This window comes from Stomoxys calcitrans, chromosome 4 (genome assembly GCF_963082655.1).
Source record: "Stomoxys calcitrans chromosome 4, idStoCalc2.1, whole genome shotgun sequence".
Classification (NCBI taxonomy): Eukaryota; Metazoa; Arthropoda; class Insecta; order Diptera; family Muscidae; genus Stomoxys; species Stomoxys calcitrans.
In genome coordinates, this window is record NC_081555.1 from 11,022,811 (window position 1) to 11,045,230 (window position 22,420).

A 22,420-nucleotide genomic window follows, 5' to 3' on the forward strand; every position below is an offset into this window, starting at 1 on the left:
TTTCCTTGGGGAAGGGTACTTTTATTATCCATTCCCTTGGGGAAGGGTACTTTTATTACCCTTTCCCTTGGCGAAGGGTACTTTTTTACCCTTTCCGTTGGGGAAGGGTACTTTTATTACTCTTTCCCTTGGGTAATTAAAAATTTCGATTTTCGAAAATCTAAAAATTTTTTGGTTTCGCATTCCAAAGATAAGTTTATGACTCAATTATACAGATCAAAGCCCAAACTGGTTTGTTTCGGCCGAAAAATATGCAGAAACTCAAAAAATATTTTTATTACAATTTTACTCCGAAAATGTCATAACTCTTTTAAAACTTCGAATATCTGAAAGCATTCTTTATCATAAACGCATTAACTTTTCCCCCTTACTTACCTTAAATGGTTCACCATTGCGTAATTTCTTTTGTCTTAGTTTATCTAGACTAGGTGGAGCCACCAGCACAACATAGGGTTTCAAATCCGAGGCTCTTAAAAGTTTAAGACTTTGTGGATGTAGATTAAGAACACAGATTTTACCACTGGCCACAACTGTACGTATGGCTTCCAAGGAAGTGCCTATAAGAATTGAAAGAAAAAAAAGCAATTAAAAAAATTTTCAAAAATCTATACAAATTTAAAACTCACCATAGTAAGCTTTTTCATATTCACCATGCTCCACAAAGCGACGAGCCAAAATATCAGCTTCAAAAGCCTGGCGTGTGATAAAATGATAGTCGACACCAGGAACTTCGCCTTCACGACGGGTGCGGGAGGTATCTAAGGTAATAAGATGAAGAAGGAAAAGTTTGTATGGGAATTCAAAATATATTAGATTTTCACACATTTGCAGGGCTGGGAATGTTTTCTATAGTCTGATTCAACTGATATGAGCAAGGATTCAAAAAGTTTATGTACAAATGATATACTTGTAGGGGTTTATTCTATCTAGAAACCCTTTGATATTGCTAGCCAATGAAACCCAAATTCTATGGGGAAAATTTTTTCTATAATAATTTTATTGGAAATTTTCTATTTGTACATACTCTTCTTTTTGCAATCCTTTTCTTTTGATTGACATAAATAGAAAACTGAAGGGAAATTTTATATTGAGTAACACCCAAAGAATTTTTTTTTTGTAATATGTATACTTACGTGGCACTGCTGCTGAAAACCGATCGGAATCCGCCATAAGACGCTGACGCAATTCATGACGTCCTATATTGGGTGGGCCTATTAGAACAATGGGACGTTTGTGTGTGGCTCGGGGATAGTACAAGGCAACCTCTTCATAGGTGAGTATTTCCTCGGGTTCAGTTTCATCGGGGGCGGTGGTGGCATATAAAGGATATCTGAGGGGAAGAAAAAAAAATTAATAAAAAATAATAAAACCAAAAGAAGAGAACCAAATCAGGCACAAGAGAAGGCTAGAATAGTGGCAGTCTAAAATTAGACTCACTTAGACAATTTTGTATTACCAACGTAGCAACATATCAAAGCCTCTGGTGGAAATTGAACCCACAATGAGGGCTATGAAATCAGAGAATTTACCCAGAAACGCTGTGGGGCTAGGAGTTGAGCAAACTTGCCATGACTCCGCATAAAACTCCAATTTCGGGTAAATTCTCCGATTCCAAAACACTACCCAAGAATGGGTCAGCTACCGATTGCTACCATTCTTTCCTAATTGTGTTTTTTTTAGCATTTCTGGTCTGAGTTATGTCTAAGTTTCATCCACTTACCCTGCTTCCGAACTGGCCTTCTTCTTCTTCTTGCGTCCCTTGCGTGCACACAGCAGCGTTGATCCCTTTGCCCCACCATCTTTGCCACGATTTCTGCCTTGCAGACCCGCCTCTTCGGCTATGGCCAATTTCATGGTTTCCCTTTGATGTTGGAATGATTGACTAGGTATTAGACCGGCCAAAGTTTGGTCTTCTTCACCCTCACGATATGCTTGCCACCAATTTGGATCCTCCCTCGAGATGACATGTAGAACATCACCCTTTTGGAAACTAATGCCCAGCTCACGGCAAGGTATATACAAATCATCTTCCGGATCATAATCGAAATGAGCCCGCACATGTAAGACAGCATTTTCACGATGATGGCCGCCACCAGGTGGAGGACTGCCAGCGGGCACTATCAAAAAGGTGAGGGTGCCCTGCATGGTGCTTAGCAAGGCGCAAACATCATTCACCGTCTTGCCGCGCAACTCTTGACCATTCACCTCGAGTATTTCATCGCCCTCGTGTAGAAGGCCGGACTTTTCGGCAGCTCCTCCCCTTACTATGCGGCCTATGACTACCGCCTCACCTTCATTGCGTACTGTGGCACCTAGGGGTTCAGTCGATTTCTCAATTTGTATAATACGTATATTGTCATTTTGATCGTTGAGTATACCAAAGCAGGCACTCAGTGGCGGCGAGTCCGGCCTATGCGAACCGGCCGGCTTCATATGGGCATAGCCGGTGCTGGTGGCATTATGGGCTGGAACATTGGGAGGTAAAGGCATTGCACTGCGTTGGGCCAATGGAGGCGGCACCACAGGTGGTGGCACTGCTGTGCCCCTTACAGAGGCAGATTTTGGTGGTACAGGCAGAGGTGGAAGGGGTGCCGAACTAGGCGATATGGGCTGAGGACTGCCGGCCCCACTTAGCGATGGTGATGGTGTACCATCTGTGTGGGTGGCCACACGATCATGGGCCAATAGTAGGCCCTCCATTTCGTGACTTGTCAGCAAGTTGCCCAATTCAATGGCCGCTGCAGAATTGGACTTGGTTAGGAGCTCCACGATATCCTTTTGCAATTCCATGGCATTTGTACTGACTGGAGTGGTGGCTTTGGAGCGTCGACGTTGCAGCACCGCGGCACGGGCAGCCAAGGCATGGGCTACGCCCGGATTGGAGAGAATATTGTGAGCGGCCGACACTCGGCCTGCGAGTGTGTTCATGCCATTTTTGGTTAGCTGACTCTGGAGACGGTTTAAGGCGGCAATTAAATCACCATAGCCTGAAAGAAGGGAAAAAGAATTTTTTTTTACAAAAAAAAAGGCAAAAATATCTAAAAAGGAAAGGGTAAATATTTTCTGGCGACATCTATGGGACAGCTTTTACGTCATTTTGTTGTTGAAACAAAACAGACATACAAATAAATGAACAAAGGCGTATGAAGCTTTAGCTTAAATCCTTTTTGAAAAGAATTTAAGGGGTTTTAATAAAGTGCCCAAGGAAAATGCAATAGTTTGATGGCGACATCTATGGAAAAGCTTTGACGTTACTTTGTTGTTGAAGCAAAACAGACATACAAATGAATGGACATAGGCACATGAGGCTTTAGATGATAAAAATTCTAAATCATTTTTTAAAAATAATGCAAAAGTATTTGTAGATGTTAAATGATGTTACAGTTTCCTAGCGACATCTATCGGAGACACAAATAAAGCTATGGATCATATAGTGATTAACTCCTTTTTGAAATAGGTTAGCTTAGAGTGTTTGTCTATTTTCTAAACTGGCTCACTTAGACTATTTTAGTCAATTGTGATACCACAGTAGTCATAGACCAGGCCTCTGGTGGGAATTGAACCCATGACCCCAGCACAGATAATTCAAGCATGCTACCAACTCGGCTACCGATGCGAAATAATTCTAATGCTAATTGTAGATGTCATGCGTGTATGTGCAATAGTTTCCTAGCGACATCTATTGGAGAGTTTTTGAGTATTTTTTGTCAACACTGGATAACCGACAAATTAAGGTATGAACGGAGCAAATTAAGGTGCAAAATTTTAAAAATTTTCTACGAACATTCCATAAGGAACAAGGACAAACTTTTCACATATCAATGATAGCTGTCCGATTCAAATTTTAGCTCAACGATAAGTGGCCTCCTTTTTATAGCCGAGTTCGAATGGTGCGCCGCAGACCGGCAATGTACCTCACAAATGTCGCCAGCAAAAGAGGGGGATAACCACCGTTGAAAATTTTTCTGATGTTCCTGCTAGGATTCGAACCCAGGCGTTCATGCTAACATGCTTCATGCTAACCTCTGCGATACGGTGGCCTCCAATATGGTATTTGTAGATGTCATGAGTGTATTAGATGCACTAATGCAATAGATTCCTAGCGACATCTATGGGAGAGCTTTTGAAAAATTAAGGTATGGACAGAGAAAAACAAGGCGTAAACGATATAAAACCATTTGCTTAGAAATTAATTCGAGAGTTGATGTCAACCATGTGGTGAGTGCACAACATTTCAGCTAAATCGGATAGTAATTGCGCCCTCTAGAGGCCTTAAAATTTTAATAGAGAAATCGATTTATATAGAAGCTTCAAGGATTATATACCGATTTGAATCAATCATGCTAAGTGGTTGTTGGAACTCATAACAAAACAAGACGTGGAAAAATTTCAGCCAAGTCAGATGATAATGGCGCCCTCTAGAGGCCCAAGAAACCAAGTCGGGAAATCAGTTTATATGGAAGCTATATCAGGTAATGGACCGATTTGGATCGTACTCGGCTCGGCTATTGGAATTCGTAACAAAACCACAAAGTGGAAACTTTTAGACAAGTAGGGCAAGGATGGCGCCCTCTATAGCCTCAAAAAGTCAAACTTAGAGATAATTTTAAATGGGAGCTATATCAGATGATGGAAAGATCTACATCATATTTGGTTCGGTTATTGGAAGTCATAACTAAAAATCATGTGCGAAATTTTGGAGAAGTCGGGTAATAATGGCGACCTCTAGAGACTCAAAAAGTCAAATCGAAACAAGTAAAAGCGGGCTAAGTTTGACCGGGCCGAACCTTATATACCCTCCGCAAGGATCGCATTTGTCGAGTTCTTTGGCCGATAGGATAATGGATAAGAAATGCTATTCTGTTTGAGCTATACCATGTTATGAACCGATTGGGGCCATACTTGGTGCGGCTGTTGAAGATCAAAGCGAAATTCATTATGCAAAATTTCTGCCAAATCGGGTAAGAATCGCGCCTTATAGTTACACAGTTGTTTAAAAGTTAAAACAAACAACTTCGTGTAAAATTTCAGCCAAATCTTTTAATAATGCGCCCTCTAGCGGCCCAAGAAGTCAAAATCCAATTTCGGTTTATATGGGAGCTTTCTTAGGTAATAACTCGATTTGAACCATACTTGGCACAGTTGTTGATGGTCAAACCAAAACACTTCATGCAAAATTTCAGTCTAATCGGATAAGAATTAATCCCTCTATCGGCTGAAGAAATCAATATCCGAAATCAGTTTATAAGGGAGTTATATCAGGCACAATTGTTCAAATTTCATGGAAAAGGGATGAAAAATGCTCCTGTTATTAGCTTAAAATTCTATATCGGGAAATCGGTCTCTATGGCAAATATGGTCCGCTCTGAACGATATTAAACAAAAAGGTGTAAAAGGGTACCAAAGCTCTTCATTGAAATCGGATGAAAAATGCTCCTTTTATAGGCTCAATACCCTAAATCGGGAGATCGGTCTATATGGTAGCTATATCCGAATATGGCCCGATCTGGACCACATTTAACAGGAATGAGAAGGAGTCTATTAGAACCCAATGCCCCAAATTTCATCGAATCAGATGAAAAATTTCCATTTCATAAGCTCAATACACTGTATTAAGAGATCGGTCTTTATGACAGCTATATCCAAATATGTGAGAAGTTTGCCCATGTTTCTTAGTGGAATGTTCATGAGCAAAATTTGCATTTGCATATCAAAATATGGTCCGATCGGAACTACATTTGACGGGAATGGGTAGGGGTCTACCAGAACACACTGTGCCAACTTTCATCGAAATCGGGTAATAAATGGACAATAGGACAGCTATCTCCATATATGATCTGATCTGGACCACACTTCATAGAAATAGGTAGGGGTCTACCAGAACTCGGAGTGGCAAATTTCATCAAAATCGGATGAAATTTGGCCAATTTGTTGCCTCAAGACTATAAGTCTGGAGATCGATCTATATAAAGTCTATATATAACCAAATTCAGATTTTAAGGGATCAGAAGATCAGGTTTATATAGAGTACGAAATCATCAAAAATTGTTTGAAAAATATTTTTATACCCAAGATACCTGCAAAATTACAAATACCCATATGCTGAGTAAATTTGGGTATATACCCATATTTTCGGGCAAATGCCTTTTGGGTATTTATCCATCACTCATCTCCAGTCATTTTCAATTGTTCGAATTAAAGGCCGCTAATAATCGATTAATCGTATAAAGATTAATCGAGTCTACACCCGACTACCCACAACATTTCAACCAAATCGAATAAGAAACAAACATTTATAGGCTCAAGAAGTATAATCGGGAGAGCGGTTAATATGGGAGTCATATCTAAGCATAAATCAATGTGGACCATTTACAATCTCAACTGACCTACATCAATAAGAAGTACCTGCGAAAAAAGTGGATAGCTTCAGTTGTTCGAAGGTTAGAGTGGCTTCCACAGACGAACGTGGCTAAATCGATTTAAAATATCGATCAAGAGGGTATTAAATCCTAATTTTGTGGTATTACAAACCGAATGACTTATAACCTCATCCTTCTGTGAGGTGTATAAAAATGAATTCTTTTGGCACAAAGCGCCATCTGTTGGAGCTTAAGTGAAATATTGGTTAGAGAAAACTTTGTTTAATTTTGTTAATTTTATTCCCTTAAGAATCTCATCTATGGGAATCCAAAAAGCTTTTATTTCCCTTTAAGCATCTTTCGCCCTCCTTCAAACTTACCTTTAACTTTATCCACATCCTCATCCTCCACATAGGCTTCATTTTCTACCCCAATAACAGAACGTTCTGCTGCTACCGGTTGCTGCTGTTGGGCGCCAGTTTTATTATCCTGCAAAGCTTTAAGCTTTCGTGAACCTCGTAAGCTGGCACGCAAAAACTCATTCTGTTGGGCAATCCTCTCCTCCTCTTCTCGTCGGCGACGCAATTGTTCCTAAAAAGAAAAACCAAAATAGCACCATTCGTTTAGTTTTGAATTGTTAATTAAGGGGGGGGGGGGTCTAAAACAAAGGAAAACTTAAAAATTTATAAATGCAAAATCTTTTACTGGCTGAACAAAGAAAATTTCCTTGCCAACTATTGAAAACTTTTTTCGAACAGGCTTTTTTTTAAATGTTCCATTTCCTGGCACTCAGGGTTGTTGGAAGAACAGAGAGAAAATAAACGCCTTCTTTCTTTATTTCTTTCAGCCATTCATTTCATTCATCTTTCATTTAATCTTAATCCTTTCACAATTGCCTTTAATTTAATTAGTTGCATAAAAACAGAATGCATGGCGTAAACGACATAGAGAAGAACAAAAACAAAATTGAATATATAAAAGTTATGCAATGATTGTTATGTTTCCTTCATTCCTTCGTTGCAATCGGCCAAACACTTTCCTAGGCTGTTGGTTCTAGGTAGGTGGCAGGAGGGGTGTGCTTAAAGTGTACTCAGACTGAGGCAGCATTTGAATGGTTTGGTCATAGTGCTTAAAAGCATACGCCATTGTTGCTATTTTATTATATAAAGAACAATATGCCAAATGGCTTTAACCCTTGTTGGGAAAAGAGTGAAGAGAAAAAATGATTTTTCAGTAGGGAATATTTGTTTTCCAATGAAAATAGAAGACCATTATTAGAATTAGACATCCTAATTTGATTGATTTTCAGTGAATGATGAACTATAAGAAGTTCCATTTTCGAAATGGTGTTGATATTAATGCGTTAGATATCAAAGTTGTAGATGTAGCATCAACAACAGTATATACATCAATGCGTTTAGAAAACCAAACATGAACATTATCGATATTAAGTTGATGATTATTTCTTTAGAAAACAGAGTTTAACTTGTGCGTCTTGTGTATTAAATTGAAATTATATCAATTAGTTTATAAAAAGTTTCAACAAAACTTATAGCAACTATGTTGATGTAAAATCGCTTTGTGAATTTTCAAGTAAATTTAGAAACTTGATATCAATTTGCTTACCAAAATAACCAATGAAATGTTTCATATAAATGTATTACCGCTCTATGTGGATTTCTTTGGGCGAATGTTTAATCAAAACTATTGGTTTTGTATTTGAAGTTGTAATAATATCATTTAATTTGTACAATCACCAAATAATATGTTCCATATGCCAGAGCACACATGGACGAGAACTTGTTTCTCAAATCTTCGGACTCTTGTTGTAGGTTCTGTATTAAAAACTTTGCCGATATCAATTCGTTTGTAAAAGTTATCCAGAAATCGTTCTCAAATTACGGATTTCTATACATCTTTCAAGTAAACAAATTTTAAGCAAAAGGCGAATTGATAACGGAAATGCAAGATATAATACTGTTTATTTTTATAGAGAATTTTTTTATGCAAATGCTCTCTGGATTATTTGCAGTTGTATGGATATATATATTCAGTGTTCATTAAGTTCAGTGTGGTTGTGCAATCAACATATTATAAATTCAATATGCTGGTGCACACATAAACGAGAATTTCTTTTTGAAATGCAGGTTCTGTATTAAGAATTTTATTGATATCAATACGTTTGCTGGAGTTATCTAGTATTTGTTCTTTTATTACTGATTTTCTTACATCTGTTAATGACATACCATTTTCAGAAATAAACGAATAGATAATAAAAATGTAAGATAAAACTCCGCTAACATTAATGGTGGAATTTCAAGAAATCTTCACATTATATTGGGTTGCCCAAAAAGTAATTGCGGATTTTTTAAAAGAAAGTAAATGCAATTTTAATAAAAATTTGAATGAACTTTAATCAAATATACTTTTTTTACACTTTTTTTCTAAAGCAAGCTAAAAGTAACAGCTGATAACTGACAGAAGAAAGAATGCAATTACAGAGTCACAAGCTGTGAAAAAATTTGTCCACGCCGACTATATGAAAAATCCGCAATTACTTTTTGGGCAACCCAATACATATGCGCAATCATTTGTAAACGTGCAAATGCATGCACGAACAATATATTTTTTTTACCAATCACCAAATAATATATTCAATATGGAATTCCACACATGAACTAGAACTTCTTTCTGAAGTTCAAGAAATATCGTTGTAGGGCCTGAATTAAATTTTTTTTTTAATCAATTCATTTGTAAGAGAAATCAAAAGATTATCTTTTTGTTATAGATTTTCGTACATCTGTAATTGAAATATTATTTACAGAAAAAACAGAATTGATATTGGAAATTTAAAAAATATTCTGGCAACATTAAAAGTGAATCTTCACAAAATGGTGATTTTAATCATGTTAGCAATTATTTGTAAAATTGCAAATGCATGCACGAACAATCATTAATTTTTGAACAATCATTAAATAATATATTCAATATGGAACTGCACACATGAACCAGAACTTCTCGGTTAAATTTCAAAAATATCGTAGTGGGTTCTCAATTGAAAAATGTGTTGATATCAATTTATTTGTATAAGAAATCTAAAGATCTTTCAATTATAAATTTTCTTACATCTGTAAATGAAATATTATTTACAGAAAAACGTGAACTGATATTGTGAGAATAAAAATTTTTTACGAAATCCTCATTTTAATCATGTGTGCAAATTTTTGTAGAAGTGCAAATGTATGCATAAATTTTTGAACAATCATCAAATTATATATTTTCAATATGGAACTGCACACATGAAAAAAAATTTCATGCTGAAATTTCAGAAATACCGTTGTAGCTTCTATATTGTAAAATGGGTTGATATCAATTCATTTCTTTTTATTATAAATGTTCTTACATCGGTAAATGAAATATTATTTACAGAAAAAAGCGAATTAATATTGGAAGTGTAAAAAAGAATTATGTGCCAATTTATGAATGAACGTGGACTTTTTGAAGTTGTCTGGACATCAACTTTTTAGTTGAATCAACAAATGACATAATCAATATGCATTCTCACACATGAAAGAGAACAACTTTCCACGATTTTGGACTTTCATTTTAGGTTTTGCATAAAACACAGTACTAATATCAATTGGTTCGCAGAAGTTATCTAAAAATCTTTCTTTTTTTACTAATTTTCTTACATCAGAAAATGAAATATTATTTACAGCAAAACAGGAACTGATAAAAAAAAATTTAAGATATAATTTTTATTACACCAAAAGTGAAGTTTTGCAATATTTTCATTTTATTTATGTGTGCAATCATTTGTAAATCTGCCAATTTATACTTGAATGTGGTTGATTTAATGTTGCGTAAATATCAATTTGTCTGAACAATCACAAAATAATAAATTCAATATGCAAACGCACACATAAACGACAACTTGTTCCTAAAATTTTGGGAGTATTGTGGTAGATTTTCCATTAACAATTGTGTTGATATCAATTCGTTTGTAAGAGATTTTGTAAAATAAAATTCTCACTCCAATCAAAGTGAGTTTTTATGAAATCTTCAGTTTATTCATGTGTGCAATCATTTTTGAAAATGCAAATGCACAGATAAACGGCTATTTGTAGTCTTGCGGATATCTATTCGCTTATGCAATCAACATATAATTTATTCAATACTTAAGTGCACACATGAGTGAGAACTTCTTTTTGCAATTTGGCATTATTATCAAAGATTCTGCATTAAAAATTGCTTAGGTATCAGTTCCTTTGCAAGAGTTATCTAAAAATTGTTCTTTTACTGATAATATTTTTACAGATGTTAAGGACATATCATTTTCAGAAAAAAGCGAATTGCTAATGGAATTGCAAGAAATAAGTCTGGTTACACTGATTGCGAAATCATCACATTATTTCTGTGTACAAGCATTTGTAAATGTGGAAGTTGTAAAATGGACAATTTAACATCAAATTGTGATGAAGTTTAGAAATCAACAAATAATATATTCAACATTCAAGTTCACACATGAACGAGATCTTCTTTTTGAAGCTAAGGAATTATAGTTAAAGGTTCTGAATACAAATTGTGTTCATATCAATTCAGTTTGTAAGAGTTATATTAAATTTGCTCTCTAATAATATGTTTTTTTACATCTGTTTTTTAAAAGTCATTTAAAGCAAAACGAGAATTGTTAATGTAAAAGTTAAATATAATTCAGATTACTTTTAATGTAAACTTCTTAGAAATAAAATCGTTTGTAAGAGTTATCTAAAAAAATTTCCTTTTATTATTAATTTTCTTACATCTGTTTAGGACGTTTAATTTTTAGCAAAAAGCGAATTGATAATGGAATTGCAAGACATAAGTCTGGTTACATTGAAACTGAGTTTTCACAAAATCGCCACATTATTCATGTGTGCAACAATTTGTAGTTAGGAAAATTCATACAATTATCAACAAATTGTGATGATGTTTTGGAATCAACAAATAATATATTCAATACGCGTGCACTTGCACATGAACAAGGTCTTCTTTTTGAAGCTAAGGAATTATAGTTAAAGGTTCTGAATTACAAATTGTGTTCATATCAATTCGTTTGTAATAGTAATCTTAAATTTGTTCTCTAATTATATGTTTTCTTACATCTGTTTTTTTTTAAATCATTTAAAGCAAAAAGAGAATTGTTAGTGTATAAGTTAAATGTAGTTCGGATTACTTTTAATGTAAACTCTTGAGATATTTCGAAATGGACCATGTGTGCAACCATTTAGAAAAATTTTAAATATACGATTTGAGGATACTTTATGTATTTTTTACTATTTGATTGAATACATATAACATGTTTGCACACAAACTTCTTTTAGAGATTTTTGGATAATAGTTGTAGATTCTGTATTTACCACAGTAATGATATTAATTGGCTATAAAAAGGAGGCCCCTTATCATTGAGCTTTAACTTGAATCGGACTGCACTCATTGATATGTGAGAAGTTTGCCCCTGTTCCATAGTGGAATGTTCATGGGCAAAATGATATTAATTTGTAATGATATTAATTCATTTGTAAGAGTTATGTAAACATTGTTCTCCAATTATAGATTTTCTAACACCTTTATTTCAATATTCATTTACAGCATACAAGAATTGATAATGGAGAACTATAACATAATTCTGGCTACTTTCAGAGCACATTTTTATGATATCCCAACATTTTTCATTTGGTCAACCATTTGTTGTCTTTTCAGAAATAAACTTTTGAGGAATAAAACATACATATTCATAGAATGAAAAACAAATTGTTGCACACATTGACTCAACTATATTTTATAGCATTGAAGTTCAAAAGAAAAGCGCATGGCAGTATTATTTTTGCCAGATCAATTCTTTTCAGATATGAAAAATAGATTTTGTTATACTATAAAATGACTTTGTTTTGCAGTTATACACGCTTTCAAAATCTTCTAAGCATGTGTAGGTGTGCAAAAGAAAACTATTTTTAAATTAACTATCACTACACAAATCATTCTTATCATGAATTCAACTACTCAATTAGATAAATAAAATGTCCTATGTTTCTCTAATATGCTCTTCTGTTTTTCTGCTTTTTACTCTAATCTTTTTGAATGATATGCTGAAATCAAGAATTTATTCAAGCTTTTTTGCTTTTTTCCTTAATGGGTTAACCATATCAGCCTTGCCCATCACTTTAGTTTTCATTTTACACTTTCATCATCCATTAGCACAAAACTTTTCCGCAGGCGAAAATGTGCAACAGAATATAATTGAAATCACTGGCAAAAAAAAAACAAAAATAACTGGCGTAAAATTGTGCGTTCGTTAAAACAAGAATAGTAAACATTTTTTTTCTGTATTTTACGCTTCTTTACATTCGTCTCGTTTTTAAGCACCTCACTTAATGAGGACAAATGTTGCCAAAGGTTATAAGTGCAATATGGCCATTACTATTACAACGCTACTCACGTTGTTGCTGCTGCTGCTGCTGTTGTTCGAAATCAACTAAGTAAGAGATAAAACAGGAACAGGCCATAGATAGCTGACATTTTTCAGAGGAGGAGGTCGGCCGGGAGTGACTTCTGAGAGTTAAATAGTGTCGTCTTAATGCCTAAGTGGCATTTTGCACAAAACAAAATGACAAACGAAAAAAGACCCACAAAAAAAAAAACAGAGCATTTAAATAACACCCAACTCATGTGGGTCGCTTTTGGTGGGTGGCTGATTGTGGGGCTGTTCTACTTGGATTGTTTTTAGTTTATCACAATTTTCTAGTTATTGTTCAAAGCAAAGTTCTACTGCATGGCGGTCTTGGGGGATTCTTATACATTTTTGCAAATGCCAAAGCTTTATGTGTTGACAATTTAGAAACCTGTCAAGTGTTATTAAACACAACAAAAACGAAAATCAAAAACACCTTTGTACAGGAAAAAAGAAAAAGTCAATGGAAAACAGTAATGCCAATCAGTACAAAGCAAAACCAAAAGGTGTTGACTGCTAATGCCTGGCGGGGCATAAAATACACCTAAACCTATACCTAAGGCTGTGCAATTTGGGTATTTACCACCCAGAATCGCCTCTGAGCCTGTTATTATGTTATTTACATTTTGCATTTTCGTACTCCCCTGCTTCCTTCCTACCCTAATGGCCCCACAAGACGACAGCTTCTAAAAATCCCCAGAAAAATGTTGTATCTTTTAAATCTCTTTAGTGTGTGTTTAGGTTGTGGCATTGTTCATGTATCGGCTGGTCGGATTACCAGGGGGATATTTATATATTTGCAATCTTGCTTGAGTATTTATGACAGACACAGCAGACATTCAATCATGAAAGTCTCAGTTAAACTACCAATGAAAAAAAAAACGAAAGAAAATTTTATATATGGCAAAGCTCTTTTTTTTATAACAAGCCCCATATGTGTGTCAAAGTTATTTTGTGAGGGCAAATGGAAAGCGATTACCATTTTATGGTCGCCTTAATAAAATAATTTGAATGTATAATCTTATTGTCAGTTTGTGGCATAAAATTCTTGATTTGAAATGGTTGAGAGAGAAAAATGGTACTGGTATTGTCAAAAGGTTTATAAATAGAATGTCTATGCGGGACAAGCATAGAAAAGCAATTGATTAAAGAAAATAAAAAATTGGCAACTACTAGTTTATGGAAAAAAAATTTCCAGAGAATGAAAGGGGAATAGGGTAAGGGTTAGAAACACATAGGCCATTGCTTCTTTTCGTGAATTGGGAAAAATGTAGTAATTTTTTTAATATTTTAAAAGTTAGTTTTTTTCGTTTTTTAGAGAATAGGGAAAAAATCAACAATTTTTGTAATATTTGAAAAGTTAGTTTAGTAGAGCATAGGAATTAATTGAGGAAAAGTGTAAACGCCTTATGTAAGAATTTGTCTTAGGTTTTTAGGCGCATCACATATTCTTCATGTGTGCAGTGGTTGTGGATATTTATTTGACTTTAATACATGAAACGAATTGATATGGCAAAAACTAATATACCATCATTATAGTACGACAAATGCCTTAATTTAAGTGTTAAATTGATTCATGTGTGCAAAGATTTTTTTTTTTAAGAAAATTTTTTTGAAAATTTTAAAATTTAAACAGAATAGGCCTGATTTTTTACACCGAATTGATATTGCAAAAACTGAAATACCATCAATATGGTACGACAAATGCCTTTATCTAAGAGTTAATTTGATTCTTGTGTGCAAGTGCTTATTTTTTATAAAGAATTTTTTTTGAAAATTTTTAAAATTATTACAGAATTATCCTTTAGTAATGGGTCTAATTCATGACACCGAATTGATATTGCAAAAACTAGAATACCATCTTTCTAGTACGGCAAGTGCCTTCATTTAAGTGTAAGTCTCATACATGTGTGCAAATGTTTATTTAAAAAAAAAAATATTTAGTGAAAATAATTAATTTATGATAGAATTATTCTTCATTAATACGCCTGATTCTTGAAACTCATGTTCGATTTTTTTGAAATGTTATATGTTTATAAAATTAAGTAAAATAATAGAAATTAATAATGGACACATAAAAATGAGAAAATCAAAAATGCATACATTTGTAGCAGAATCTACGGCGGTGGGTTCGGATCGGCCGAACTTAGTACGCTTTTACTTGTTATTCGCTACATCACTTCTTTGGTACGTGGTATTACAACAACAAACTACAGATAGCAATTTTCATCCCATTGACTTCAAATTTGGCACAGACAAGTTTTTCAGCCTAGAGACGAAGCCTATTGAAATTGGAAAAAATCGCTTCAGATTTGGATATAGCTCCCATATATATGTTCGTCCGATTTGCAGTACTAATGCAATAAAATGGTCATTTGTTAACTGATTTTCTTGAAATTTGGTACGAATGATTTTCTTTTGACTCTCAACATTACTAGCAAATTTCATAGAAATCGGTTCAGATTTAGATATAGCTCTCATATATATATATATATATATATATATATATATATATATATATATATATATATATATATATATATATATATATATCGCGCGATTTTCACTGCTATGATCATTGCATGTGCATTTATTGATCAATCTTCCCAAAACTTTGACAACGCTTTCCTGAACGACTTTATCTATAAAGTTTGCTTGAAATTGGTTCAGATTCAGATATAGCTCCCATAAGAATGTTCGACAGATTTGGACTAATATTGCAATAAACCGATTCTCTCAAAACTCGGCAGGAAGGATTTTCTTATGTCTTTTAATATTACTGATGAATTTCATAGAAATCGGTTTAGATTTAGATATAGCTGCCACATATGTATTTCGCCCAGTTTTCACTTTTAGGGTCGCTGCAAGCGCATTATTGACCAATATTGCCAAAAATGTGCACAACACTTTCCTTGATGCATATTTGCTCAAAATTTGATACGGATTGTTTAATAACCCATCTGAAAACATTCGTATTCTGTTTGCTATAATTATTTCCTTAGGCTTATAAACCACCATATCAAGTTTATTGAAAACAAATTGTAACAACACTACCATTCTCACAAAAGAATTGCTAGCAATTTGCAATTCTCAAGTGAAATTCTATCATGTTAGCTTAAATAACAATTAAATTCATATCGTTTTCATAGAAAGGTCTGGCAAAACGCAAAAGTCAACATATAACGCCCATATTTTCCCATGATAAGAGACTCTGGGGGCATTCTTTTGCTAATTGAATTTTGTTTTGTGATAAGAAAATAACAAAAAAAAGACAGACTAAAAAGAAATATCGAGGTTATCGTCATAAAACAAGTTCTTTCAAAAAATAATAGTACAGAAAGAAAAACTTATATCTACAAAAGAGAAGACTATGATATGAATTTTAACAGAAGTTATTAAAGGGTGAAACAAAACGATCTCTTACCAAGGGGCCAAAATGCATCGAATCATGGTTGGTGTGGTGTAGTACATACCATGGCTTTCATATTTCCATTGCTTACATAATTTGTGATCATCTCACAGCTCATCTCGAAAGAGAAATTTACACAGAAACGATTAAATAAGGAACAACTACACACGTAAAAAGGCATTGGATACCCACCACCTCGGGTATATATTATAACCACCCTTTGACATAATCTGTGAACCCCTTGCAGTTATATTTTAATATGGTCCGATTTGTACCAAACTCGGTACGGACGTCGAGTGGTCTAATAAATACAATTCACTGTTCAAGTTGGTTCAAGACCGATGGGGGCCATATTAAATATGGATGTCGAAATCTGGTAATAATAATAAAATAATAATCGGGTCAGCGAAATCGGGTAATAAACGCTGCATTTATGGATCTAAGGACTAAAATCGGGAGATCGGTATATATAGCAGCTATATCCAAATATAGACCGATCTGAACCATATAGGCAGAGAGTCTAACATAGGTCTTTGAACCAAATTTCAGCGAAAGAACCTTAATCAGGAGATCAGTCTATATGGCAACAATATCCAAATATAGACCGATCTGCATCATAAAGCGCACGGATGTCGAAAAGCCCAACATAGGTCACTATGCCAAATTTCAACGAAATCAGAAATTTGTGAGCCTTTTATGGGTCCAAAACCTTTAAACGGGAGATCGGTCTATATGGAAGCTATTTCGAAATATAATCCCATGGGGGTCATATTGAACACGGATGTTAAAGGGTCTAACGTCTAACACAGATTATTGTGCAAAATTTCTGCAAAATCGGGTAATAAATGCTTCGTTTATGGGCGCAAGACCTTAAATGGGAACATGGGTATATATGGCAGCTATATCCAAACATGGGCCGGTCTGAACCATATTGGGAACGGACGTCGGAAAGCCTAACATGCGCCTTTTATGGGCCCAAGACCCTTAATCAAGAGATCAGTCTATACTGCAGCTTTATTCTATCTTGACCATAATCAGTACGAATGTCAAGGAGTTTAACGCAAAACAATGTGCTGAATTTAAGCGAAATGGCCTAATAAATGTGGCTTTAATTGGAAGATCGATGTATATGGAGTCTATATCAATTTATAGTTCGATATAACCCATCTTCGAACTTAACCTGCCCATGGACAAACGAGAATCTGTGAAAAGTTTCAACAAATTTACATAATTTTTTAAGCCTGCAGAGTGAAAATCGCAGCAAAATTATTGCAACTGCAGATTTGATGGTTTATATCGGATAAAAGATATATAAGGGAGCTAATGCTAAATCTGAAGCGATATATTCCAAGCGCGTTACTCTTTGGTGTCAAAATATGAGTGGAGGCCACCGTAGCGCAGAGCTTAGCATGTCCGCCTTTGATACTGAACGCCTGCCTTCGAATCCTGGCGAGAACATTGGACATGGGCGAGAAAAAATGTTCAGCGGTGGTTCCCTCCTAATGCTGGCGACATTTGTGAGGTACCATACTATTGTTCGCCCTAGTTCTTTTAGGCATGGGATGCCTTTTAGGTGACCGCAGCCTTTGGCTGACTGCGGTACACCTCTATGGTGTACAAGTTACATTTTGGCAAACATTTTTGCAAGTTTGAACGTTCCACTCTGGAACTACGGCAAACTTCTCACATATCACTGAGTGCTGTCCATTTCCAATTTTAAGCTCAATTATAGCCGAGTCCGAACGGCGTGCAACACCCCATGTTTGCCAAAATGTAACTTGTACAAAATTTTAAAGCAATTGAACAACAAATGGTATGATATAAAAAAAAAATTAATTTCGTATTTAGCTATGGAATGTTGAATAATTTTTTTTTTTGTTTTTATTTTTTTTTTTTTTTTATTTCATTTCATTTCTTTTTCTTTCATTTCATTTCATTTCATTCCATTTCATTTTATTTTATTTTATTTTATTTTATTTTATTTTATTTTATTTTATTTTATTTTATTTTATTTTATTTTATTTTATTTTATTTTATTTTATTTTATTTTATTTTATTTTATTTTATTTTATTTTATTTTATTTTATTTTATTTTATTTTATTTTATTTTATTTTATTTTATTTTATTTTATTTTATTTTATTTTATTTTATTTTATTTTATTTTATTTTATTTTATTTTATTTTATTTTATTTTATTTTATTTTATTTTATTTTATTTTATTTTATTTTATTTTATTTTATTTTATTTTATTTTATTTTATTTTATTTTATTTTATTTTATTTTATTTTATTTTATTTTATTTTATTTTATTTTATTTTATTTTATTTTATTTTATTTTATTTTATTTTATTTTATTTTATTTTATTTTATTTTATTTTATTTTATTTTATTTTATTTTATTTTATTTTATTTTATTTAATTTAATTTAATTTAATTTAATTTAATTTAATTTAATTTAATTTAATTTAATTTAATTTAATTTAATTTAATTTAATTTAATTTAATTTAATTTAATTTAATTTAATTTAATTTAATTTAATTTAATTTAATTTAATTTAATTTAATTTAATTTAATTTTATTTTATTTTATTTTATTTTATTTTATTTTATTTTATTTTATTTTATTTTATTTTATTTTACTTTATTTTATTTTATTTTATTTTATTTTATTTTATTTTATTTTATTGTATTGTATTTTATTGTATTTTATTTTATTTTATTTTATTTTATTTTATTTATTTTATTTTATTTCATTTTATTTTATTTTATTTTATTTTATTTTATTTTATTTTATTTTATTTTATTTTATTTTATTTTATTTTATTTTATTTTATTTTATTTTATTTTGTTTTTTATTTTATTTTATTCCATATTATTTTTCTCTAAACTTTGTTTCACAAATTTATTTTTATTCTCGTTTCACCAAAAATCATCTTTAAAAAATTGCACACATTCCAAAACAAGTTAACCATTGACTAAATCTGCATTGATGTCTGGGAATGTCAGTTAAAATGGTGACAGAAACATCAGCGACAACCGCAATAAGTGTTCAAAGTTTATTTTATTACTTCACACCAACAACCGTACGAAAAATAAACAACAATTTCTTTGGATATACGTAAATAAATAGTATAAATATTAAAAAAGTCGACAACAACAATAAACAGAATAATACCTCAAAAAGTATTTTTAGGTGAGATCATCAAAAATTTTTGTTTTAAATAAGAGCAAGATATGCAATAACAAGAGAGAGAGAGAGAGAGAGAGAGAATAAAAAACAAAACTCTTTGCGAACAAGAAGGCCTTGCAACAAAGGTATTTTTCTTAATGAAACGCACCCCAAAAAAAAACAAAAGCCATGAATTGCAATAAGACTTGGCATTTGAGCGGCATTAAACCTACAATGTCATAAAGAAAAAAAAAACTTGCCTGTTGCTGTTGCAAATATTGGGAGCGTGTAATGGGCACGCCTCTTTTTAGAGCTGTCGAGGAATTGCGACGCACAAAAGTTGTAGTGCTAGAGTTATCGCCAACAGCTGATGTGTTTGTTGTAGACTTATTGATTGGCAATGCTTGCATTTCAAAGCAGCCTTTCTCCATGGCATTAGGCTGCTGATTGGCAACACTGTTAATGGCCTCTGTATTGCCAAATCCCACATTATTATCACAGTTTTCCAGTGCTGCTGGAGTAGGGATTTGAGGTCTTTGCTGTTTCGACTCTAGACTATGACTGATGGCTAATGTTTCGCCTAATTGGTTATTGGCACTAGGATTGCTGTTGTTATTATTATTATTGTTTAATATAGAATTATTGTTATTGTTATTGCTTATGATCATGTTGTTGCTGTCATTGTTATTCGCATTTGGTTCATTGTTCTTATCGTTGTTGTTTTGCCAATTTTCATTGCATATCACCACCGCCATTGGCTGTTGCTGCATTTTTGCCGTTGCTATTGTGGGACTTTGGTAGTCAACCCCTTCCAGGTTTTTGGCCAACACAAAACTGGCCGCCATTGCACTATTGGCCTTGTTTGTGACATCAACTTCACTTGTTTTGGTATTGTTATTATTATTACTATTATTATGACTATTGTTATTATTGCTCAAAACATTAAAATTATCCTGCAGTGGCGGACGCAATGGCGTTGATGAGCTCTCATGATGGTGTGACAAATATGGCTGATGATGATGACTCGGGGGCAAACCATGCAGCGTTGTTGATGTGGTGTCGAGGGTTATATTCAAGGTTGAGACAACCATTTTGGATGTAGATTTTATACACTTTCTTTTATTATTGGTTTAAATCACTGTTGAAGGTTGCATTTAAAGGGAGGCACTATAAAAATTTTGATTTGTTATTTAAGACACTGGTAATGTTGGTAGGTTTTCGTTGCATGGGTAGAACAGATCGAAACCTTAGGCTTGCAAATGGAATACAATTTAAATCATACAGGTTGATCCACTTACATAGTAACTATGGCATATATTGGGTTGCCCAAAAAGTAATTGCGGATTTTTTAAAAGAAAGTAAATGCATTTTTAATAAAACTTTGAATGAAATTTAATCAAATATACGTTTTTTATACTTTTTTCTAAAGCAAGCTCAAAGTAACAGTTGACAACTGACAGAAAGAAGAATGCAATTACAGAGTCACAAGCTGTGAAAAATTTTGTCAACGCCGACTATATGAAAAATCCGCAATTACTTTTTGGGCAACCCAATACTTAGGCTGCGTATAGAGGTAATGCGAGTCTGTGCAAATTAAAAACAGATATAGGGACATAGTTTAATGGTCTTAGTGATGGCAAGCGGAATGGTTACATCATATACCCACAAGCCTATAGTGGTGGGTATAAACAAATTAATAAAGATCTAGAGCTCAATGTGCTACTTCCAGTGTGACTTTGGAATTTTCCAATCTACCGCTTAATGGCTCTTGGGTCTAGTCGATTGACAGATGTTTTTCTAATAGCTGGTTTCAAGGCTTTTATTTTATTTGAACTATCTCCACAGTATGCCTGTTTTTAGGTTAAAAGTTTTTATTAAATTGTTTCTATTTGTTTTTTAAATTTAATTTAAAAACATTTCTTCTCTTTTAGCATTAGGCCTGTCTATTTATTAAAGGCAACCCCCTTGCATTTAGTATTCCGCCCGCCTACCTTCCTTTACTCGCCTGTTTATCCCTTTTTTCCCATAATATGTCTTCCGTTCCAACTGAAAGTCATTGTATCTTTCTCAGCGCGTAACTTTAACACAATTGAAAGTACGTGTTTAGCATTAAGTTTCCAATAATTATTTTGTTTGGTCTTTGTTTTTTTTTTATCTTCATTTTGCCATACAAAACAACTAAGAAAACAGCTAACAAAATAACTTTTTTTTTGTGAATGGTTATTACTCGTATGGCTTTAGGATTTAAATTGTCATTGTTGGCTCATAACAATGCCGGTGGAGGTGTGTAGGCGAGCGCGTGATATTCAATTTTTTGTTTTTTTTTTTTAACTTTTTTTGTGAGTATATACGCATTTTTTTAATAATTGTACAAAAAAAAAGTATTGAAATACAGCAACCCACCATTGTGAGTCATACTCATATCTTTCAGGTGGTTCAGAAGAGTTGGTTGGCAAATGTTTGCATTTGACGTTTTTTTTATTTATTTTTAAAATAAAATAATACACCATAATAGCTATGTAAATGGCCAATTCACATATTCGTATATGGGTAAGGTACACGCAGAGAAATAATTGAAAATATTAAGGAGAAATAAAATTAAGGTAATTTAAACCAATTAAATCCTTAATATATGAAAAATAATATTTTTCTAGTTTTTCTGTTTGAAAAAATAAAAATTTAAATTTTCAATTGAAATTAAATTTTTACAAATTTTGTTGTTTTTGAATTTTTGTAAAAAAAAACAAAAAAATATTTTTTAATACAATTTTGTATAAAAATAAAATTTTGACAAAATTTTCGATACAAATAAAACTTTGTAACATTTTTCTATATAAAGAATATTTTCCATTGAATTAAAATTTTAAGAAATTTCTTTATAAAAAATGTCACTGTTTGTATAGAAAATACGAGAAAATTTTGACGAAGTTTTCTTAAAAAAATGTAAATTTTTTTTATATATAATATCTAGAGTTTTGCTCTATAAAAATA

General features: G+C 32.9%; 1 protein-coding gene across 4 annotated transcripts in view; it reads right to left on the reverse strand.

The window, feature by feature from the left end:
* The window catches only part of LOC106087029 (uncharacterized), a 435,541-nt gene that overhangs the window by 8,018 nt on the left and 405,103 nt on the right, over positions 1-22,420 (reverse strand). For 2 of the 4 annotated variants that reach the window (XM_059368281.1, XM_059368283.1), the window contains 6 exons: positions 6,740-6,950; positions 1,721-2,987; positions 1,134-1,330; positions 1,025-1,069; positions 627-758; positions 376-557 (listed from right to left, as the gene is read on the reverse strand). In XM_059368281.1, the coding sequence (XP_059224264.1) occupies positions 376-557; positions 627-758; positions 1,025-1,069; positions 1,134-1,330; positions 1,721-2,987; positions 6,740-6,950 (2,034 nt within the window). The remainder of the gene's footprint in view (positions 1-375; positions 558-626; positions 759-1,024; positions 1,070-1,133; positions 1,331-1,720; positions 2,988-6,739; positions 6,951-22,420) is intronic. The other 2 variants (XM_059368282.1, XM_059368284.1) reach the window with 1 other exon arrangement.